Raw genomic sequence first — 8,248 nt, 5'->3', positions numbered from 1 at the left:
CAGCAATTAAAGGGATGTAGATCCAAGCAACTGCAGAGCACTTCTCACCTGTCAAATCGGCAGAGGTTTTTGTTCTTTTGCAATTCAATTTGCATTTATGTCAAAGTAATATGTGTTCATGGTTTACAAAAGTCAAACAGTCCTACAGGCACACAGATGAAAAATAGCCGCCTCTGCCCTGGCTCATCGCACCCCCACCCAGGCACACTCTGTGGGAGGAAGGGATGCAATTCCAAGAAGTGGCCTGAGTCAGGCCACTCCTGCCATGGCCTTCACCTTCTGTCCCCTCCACACTTCCTCTGGGCTCTCCAGGACCTCCAGGAATGTTGCCCTGATGTTCCGCTGATCTTCCCAGTACAGCGAAGCAAGGGCTGAGTGGCCCAGATTGGGAGTGGAAATGGGGAACCAGAGGGGGATACAGAACAAGAACCCAAAATGACCCACACCCGTTAACACAACCATCTGTAATCTCACTTGAGGTGGGTGGGAGGAGGGAACCATTCCAAAGGGAAAAACCACCACTGGCCACATCATTTGTAGAAACTCTATGTGGAAGTACTATTTCTTCACTGTAGTAACAGTAAAGAGATTTTATTTTTATTTTTTGGCCATGCAGCACAGTATATGGGATTTTAGTTCCCTGACCAGGGATTGAACCCATGCTCCAGGTACTGGAATTACAGAGTCTTAACAACTGGACCACCAGGGAAGTCCCAAGAGAATTTTTTTTTTTTTTTTAGAAAATAAATATATCCCCAACCTGTCACCCTTTCCCACCAAAAACTACGTTCTCTTGGGTGGATCCCCAAACATGTAGGTTTTTAGAGCACTGTCATCAGCATAACAGGGAAAATGACAGGCTCTTCAGAGTGAGGTTTGGGGTCAATTCTGTGGGATCCTGTTCTGCTGTAGGATGTGCGACAAACCCCCTTTCTGAGCCTCTGCTCCCTCCTGTGTGAATAGAGATAACATTTCCTGCTTCACGGAGGAGCAGGAGGATGATCTGTGTAAAAAGCCTGGCACATGGCTGGGCACATAGTAGCTGCTCAACCAGGAGGAAGGCAGCTGCCTCCCAGAAGCACCCTGGCCTCAGTGCTATCCTCTCCCCTGGCCCCAGCTAACCTCTGTGGGACACTCCCTACAGCCCTGAACTGGTAAATCCACCGCCAGCACTTGGCACTCACTGCCCCTCCAGCTCTGGCCTTCTTAAAGGCCCAAACAAGGTCTTCCCGTAACCTAACCCATCCTACTAGGTGTACTCACAAGTGCTCACAGAATGAATCCTTACAGCCCAGCTCAGAGCTCATATCCCCCCACCCACCCTTCCTGCACCTGTAAGTGCCTTCTGCCTCCAATTCTATCCCAGGGGCCCTCATTCAGTGCTGACCCTCCCCGCCTGAGCTCTCCTGTGACCTGTGGGCTCCTGGGGGTAGAACGGATGCTGGTCCAGCGCTGTCTCCATCGCAGTGCCCATCAAAGGCTGAGCCCGCTGGGCAGGGTCCTGCAGGCCTTCATCCCATGGTTCTTTACTGACCTCCCACCATGACAAGGGCAGTGAACATGACAAAGGCAGTCCTTCCTTTCAGTGGACTAACTTTCCAGTGGAGGCAGATTTTTTAAAATGTCAACAAATACATAAACTCTGATTGTGACAAGTGTTATAAATAAAACAGGGTGATCATACAGCAGTGCAGATGAATGACCTACTGCTATACCCTACAGATGGATGAACTTCACAGACCCATGCAGCCAGACACCAAAGTGTATACATGTGTGTTTCCATTCATATAAAATACTAAAGAGGCCCAAACTCATCTGTGCTGTTAAAAGAGAGGATAGAGATTACTCTGGAAGGAAGCACAGGGACTAAAGGGACATGAGACATGAGGGGGCTTCTGGGGATGCTATTCATGTTCTGTTTCTTGATGTGGGTGCTGGTTACATGGCCGTGTTTGGTATGTGAAAATTCATTAAACTGTATGCTTATGATAAGTGGGCATGTGCACATGGATATTATACTTCATTTAAAAGTTGGGTATTTTTTAATCCTCAGGGGATGAGACGGAGACTTGAGGATAGAGGTGGGACTTAGTGATATGGGTAGGATAGTCAGGGAGGACTTCTTGGAGGAGGTAACATCTGATATGAGACTTATGGGTTAAGAGTTAGTCTTGAGAAAAGACAGTCTCTTAAATAAGTGACTGGGAAACTGGATAGATGCATGTAAAAGAATGAAATTAGAACATTCCCTGAAACCATATACAAAAAATAAACTCAAAATGGATTAAAGGCCTAAATGTAAGACCAAATACTATGAAACTCCTAGAGGAAAATACAAGCAGAACACTCTTTGACATAAATTACAACAATTATTCTTTTTGATTCATCTCCTAGAGTAATGGAAACAAAAGCAAAATAAGACAAATAGACCTAATTAAGCTTAAAAGCTTTTGCACAACAAAAGAAACCATGAACAAAATGAAAAACCACCTATAGAATGGGAGAAAATATTTGCAAATGATGAATTGACAAGAGATTAATTTCCAAAATATGCAAGCAGCTTATACAGCTCAATATATAAATAAAAAAAAACCAATCAAAAGATGGGCAGAAGATCTAAATAGACATTTTTCCAAAGAAGACATATAGATGGCCAATAGGCACATAAAAAAATGCTCAACATTACTAATTACTAGAAATGCAAATCAAAACTACAATGAAGTATCACTTCATACTGGTCAGAATAACCATCATCAAAAACTCTACAAATAATAAATGCTAGAGATGGTGTGGAGAAAAGCGAACCCTCCCACACTGTTGGTAGGAATGTAAATTGGTGCAGCCAGTATGGAGAATAGTATAGAAGTTTCTTCAAAAACTAAAAATAGAATTATCATATGGTCCAGCAACCCCCATTCCTGGGCATATATTCAGAAAGGAGGAAAACTCTAAATCAGAAAGATACGTGCACCCAATATTCATAGCAGCACTATTTACAATAACCAAGGCATGGGTGTGGAAGCAACCTAAATGTCTATTGACAGATGAATGGATAAAGATGTGTATGTACACACACACACACACACACAGTGGAATATTATCATAAAAAAGAACAAAATAATGCCATTTGCAGCAACATGGATGGACCTAGCAATGATCATACTAAGTGAAGTAAGTCAAACAGAAAAAGACAAATGTGATATCACTTATGTGTGGAATTTAAGAAACAGATACATATGAACTTATCTATGAAACAGAAACAGCCTCACACACATAGAAAACAAACTTATGATTGCCAAAGGGAAAAGGGAGTGGGCAGAGATAAATGAGGAGTTTGGGATGAACTAGATACATGAAGTAGATGAAGTAGATACATACTACTATATATAAAATAGATAAACAACAATGTCTTACTGGATAGCACAGGAAACTATATCCAATATCTTGCAATAACCTATAATGGGAAAGAATCTGTAAAAGAAAAAACATATATATATAACTGAATCACTGTGCTGCACACTTGAAACATTGCAAATCAACTATACTTTAATAAAACACATTAGTTAACTTTCAAAAATAAAATTTTAAAAAAAATCAGTCTTGGGGCAAACTGGGGAAAAGCACCCCAAGCAGAGGGCCAGGTGAGTGCAGAGGCCCAGAGACAGGAAAAAATTTGGTACCCTGGAGGGACAGCAGAGGCTAGTGCAGGTGGAGCCTCACACAGAAGGGAGTGGAGGTTGGAGGGCTGCTAGACGAGATCAGAGAGGTGAGGCGGCCCCAGATCAGGAATGGCCTTATGATCAGGGAAGGAGTGAGGAGTTTATTTTAAATAAGACACAATGTCCTAGGGCATCACAGAGGCATGCTGTGATCTGGTTTACCTTCTGACTGCCATGGGGAGAGGAGATCCTGGGCTGAAGCACCCCAAAGATCATCCATGAATGAATGAAAACAAGACATACATAGAGAACTCTTAGCCTGTGAGAATCATAAGAGGTTTTACAGACCATTTTACAGACAAGAAGACTGAGGCCAGAGAGGGCAAGTCACTTGCCCCAAACCACAAAGCAAGCTAGTAGCCAGGGCAGAGAGACTAGCAACTCAGGCTACCTGACATTCAATGACAACTCCCATAAAAGGAAGAAAAATTCCTAGGCCACCACGGCCCACTAAAGGGAAACTCTGGGAAAGTATGATCTAATTTTGCAAACTTTCTATCTGATTACCGGTTCATCTGGGCTCTGGCCCAGACTGTGTACATACTAAGTTGCTTCAGTTGTGTCCGACTCTGACTCTTTTCAACCCTATGGACTGAAGCCCGCCAGGCTCCTCTGTCCATGGGATTCTCCAGGTAAGAATACTGGAGTGGGTTGCCATGCCCTCCTCCAGGGGATCTTCCTGACCCAGGAATCAAACCTGCATCTTCTGCATTGCAGGTGGATTCTTTACCACTGAGTCACAGGGGAAGCCCCCTGGCCCAGAATAGAACTGGGTAATTGGGTTAATTTCCTCTTTTGTGACCACTGGGAAGAGAATACCACTTGCTTCAGATTCTCTGTCTCCCAGGCAAGGGAGGTCTGGGAGTGAATCTGCCTGTGGTCACTGATTAAGGATAGGAGACACCAGGAAGACCTGCCCTCTGGAGACCACCTCCCAGCTCCTGGCGGTATGCTGTCCCAAAGCTCCTAGGAGAGCAGGAAAGAAGGAAAGGGCTCCTCAGAGTGGGAGCTCCAGACTAAAGCCAATGGGGGACTGACCACCATACAGAGGGCATTCAGCAAAACAGGAGGTCAGAATGATGAGGAGAAGGGGGTTCTCTTAGCTTGATTAGTTCTCCCATGACCCTCACAAGAGGTTATCATCCTCCTCTTTTACAGGTAGGCAAAGTAGATCAATTAGCCCCAAGACATACAGCTGGTAAGTAACATAAAGGGGACTACGATCTCCCTCTCTCCTGGGAACCCTCCCATCCTTAAACCCGACCACCTTCCTTGAGCCTCTTGCCCTAACACTCACTGAGTTATTACCGTGCTTTTTTCTTTTTTAATTTTGCACTTTCCCCTATATGAGATCATCTCAATTACTTGTCTTTATCTCCCAGGAGAAGATATGTTCCATGCGTATTGCTGCATCCCTGGTGTTTAGCAAGGTGGGTAGCATATAGAAGGTATGCAATATAAAAATTCTGGAAGTACAGAAGGAGGTGGTTGAGGGAAGGCCTTTCTGAGGAGGTGACATTTGAGCCCAAGTGCAGAGAAAGAGCCAGCCATAAGAAAATCTGGCCATGGGAAGGAGATCTCGAGCACTTTGAGAACAAGAATGGAACAAAAGGGGAGAGGGGATGAGGAGTGCCCAACGCTAAAGCATAGCTAGAGAAATACCTTTACCAAGAGGAGTCCGGGGTTGGGGGACAGTTTAAGGGAGTAGTGCTGGAGGCAAAGAGACGGTCAGTCCTTGCTGTTTGATCCCGATCAGCAGTCTCCCGTTGAGTATTTCCGGGCCCGCACAGGCTGAAGGTGGAGGGGTGTGCTGTTTCCCGAGGCGAAACTTGTCGGAACCCTTCTCCAGTCCCGAAGGTTCAACCTCTGCGGGAGGCGCTCTGTTTCCAGCGTTGCGTCTTCACTCAGCGACCCACGCACAGCCGCGACCCTGAGCCCACGTGAATCGCAGAAGCCTTCTCCTCCGACCCGACCTCCCGGACCCCAAATCTCAGCTTCCGGCCTCCACTCTGGCGGAGGGTCCTCAGTTCTCGAGGAAATCGAAGGTAAAGAAGTAGCCAATAGAAATACGGCCTGGAAGCGCTTAGGGCGGGGCGCGAATGCAACTGACCAATCAGGGCAGCCTTCATCCCTTTAAAAGTGCTGCCGCGAGGTACTGAACACCGCTAGTCGTCCCAGTCTAGCTGCTGGCCTCGGAGTGGACCTGAGCAGAACCCTGCGCTCCACCAAGGGCGATGGCGTCAGCCAGAGGCAGCTGTCGCATGGCCCGTGCCTTCGGGGCCGTGCTCCCTCTGAACTGGTTTGGAGACGTGTCGTCCCGGCAGCCCTCTAACAGTTCGGTGGGCAACGGATCTGAGAGCACTCGCCCGACCTGGGGTCCCCGCAGCCTGGACGGCCTGGAGGGAGTGGCAGAGGCCGGAGCGGCGCTGGCACTGCGCGCGCTGATCGCGGGCGCCTACCTGGCCCTGTGCGCTGTGGGGCTGGTGGGCAACGTGCTGGTGCTGGTCCTGGTGCGGTCCCAGCAGCGGCGCCGGCGCTCGCTGCTCAACTGCTTCCTCCTCAACCTTGCAGCCACCGACCTGCAGTTCGTGCTGACACTGCCCTTCTGGGCCGTGGACATGGTGCGCGACTTCAACTGGCCCTTCGGGGGTGCCATGTGCAAGGTGGTGCTCACTCTCACGGTGCTCAACATGTACGCCAGCGGCTTCTTCCTTAGCGCCATGAGCGTGGCGCGCTACTACGCGGTGGCGAGGGCGCTGCGCCCGCGCCGGCCGGGCACCCTGTGGGCTGTCTGCGTGTGCAGCTTGCTCTGGGCCACCGCAGTCCTGGCCACCGCACCCACCGCCCTGTTCGCCACAGCGGCCAGCATCGGGGGCGAACGCCTGTGCCTGCTGCGCTTCCCCGACGGCGGTCCCGACTGGCTGGCCTTCTACCATCTGCAAAAGATCACCGTGGCTTTTGTGCTGCCGCTGGTCACGCTGGGGACCTGCTCACTGCTGCTTCTGCGCTTCCTGCGGCGGCGGCGGGCACGCTGGCCGTCTGGGGTCCGGCCCCGACGTCGCTCCCGGGTTACCCGCGCGCTGGCCTGCGTGCTGCTGGTCTTCGTGCTCTGCTGGCTGCCCAACCAAGCGCTTACGTTCTGGGGGGTGCTGATCAAGCTGAACGCGGTGCCCTGGGACCGCGCCTACTTCTTGGTGCAGGCCTACCTCTTCCCGGTGTCCATCTGCCTGGCGCACTCCAACAGCTGCCTCAACCCGCTACTCTACTGCCTGCTGCGCCGCGACTTCCGCCAGGGCCTGCAAGAGCTGTGCGGCCGGGCCAAGCGCCCAGCAGACCTCCGACCCGGCTCTCCGACAGCCGCGCCCCAGCTACGGGGCTCTCTGATTAGGCCTGAACCTGGAGAACCACACCTCTCAGTAAGGACCACACGCCGCTCCATCAGTACCAAGAGTGATGGGGCAGATATATGATGTCAAGGGGCAGGGCCTGACTGGAGAAGCAGGCCCTTTGGTCGTGGAAATTACTTAAGCCTGGGAGTTCACCACTAACCTTCTGTGTGACCCAGGGTGAGTCCCTTTCTCCCTGACCTCAGCTTACTCTTTCTTATAAGGAGAGGTGAGGATTGGATGAATGCTGGGAACTCCTCTGTATTTAGCCCTTCCATCCTCCTGGCACAACCTCTGCAGTGTGAGCTCCATTCATTGCCCTTTAAGGCACTTAATCCGACTCCTGGTTTGTTTCCCTTTGTTATAAGGGAGCTGTGAGAGAGGGATGTGAGTGGTTTTTGAAAACCATAGAGTGGAAGGATTTCAAGGTTATGAGGTAGCCCTTGATGGCTCAAGATTTCTGAGCTTTCATCTGCAAGGCCTGCCTGCTACTTGTTCTCTCCAGATCTTGTGGGCTTGACTGACCCAAACATCACTCATCTGGCAGTATGCTGTGACTGAGCATGCTAGCTGTTGCATGAAAAGTGGCTGCAAGGAGCAGTCAGGAGGTCTGGAGCTATGTAGCTGGTCAGGGGTGGGGGGAAGCAGTGGGGGGTGAGCAGTGACCCGAGTGGCCCACATAGGACAGAACTGGGACCAGTGGGAAAGAAGTCATGGGAAGCAGATTTCCATCCCTCATTATGGCAGGCCTTTCCCATTTTTGAGCACCTGAGCTTCATGAGGTGGTGAGCTCCCTGTTCTAGAAGTTATTACAACAGAGACTGATGGAGACAGAATTGATACCTCAGTAGGGGTGTGGAGCTGCTGGATGATTTCACCAGTCTCTTTGAGCCTGGAGACCCTGTGACTGATATGGGACAGGTGGGAGTGTTTGCATGCTACAGGCTTTAACAGTCAGCATCTTTTCCCCTTGCTCTCCAAAGGCATCACTGAAGGTAAATCAAAAGGCAACTGATTTAAATTCCTTCTCTGGTAGACAGCATTGGATCTACATATTGATGCAGAGCTACCATAAAGCATTCTCAGCACACACCAGTTGAGATTAGGTGGTCAGAGGTCAGAATTTGTGTTTGCATCCTTGCA

General features: G+C 49.4%; 1 protein-coding gene across 1 annotated transcript; it reads left to right on the top strand.

Moving 5' to 3' along the window:
* Positions 1-5,953: 5,953 nt before the first annotated feature.
* On the top strand, positions 5,954-7,189 carry LOC136146946 (relaxin-3 receptor 1-like). Its single transcript, XM_065906055.1, has one exon. It carries the CDS (start codon positions 5,954-5,956, stop codon positions 7,187-7,189), a length of 1,236 nt encoding a protein of 411 aa, XP_065762127.1.
* Positions 7,190-8,248: the final 1,059 nt, after the last annotated feature.

Source organism: Muntiacus reevesi, chromosome 15, assembly GCF_963930625.1.
Source record: "Muntiacus reevesi chromosome 15, mMunRee1.1, whole genome shotgun sequence".
NCBI classification, from domain to species: Eukaryota; Metazoa; Chordata; class Mammalia; order Artiodactyla; family Cervidae; genus Muntiacus; species Muntiacus reevesi.
The sequence above is the reverse complement of the archived record's forward strand: the minus strand, read 5'-3'. Positions and strand labels throughout refer to the sequence as shown.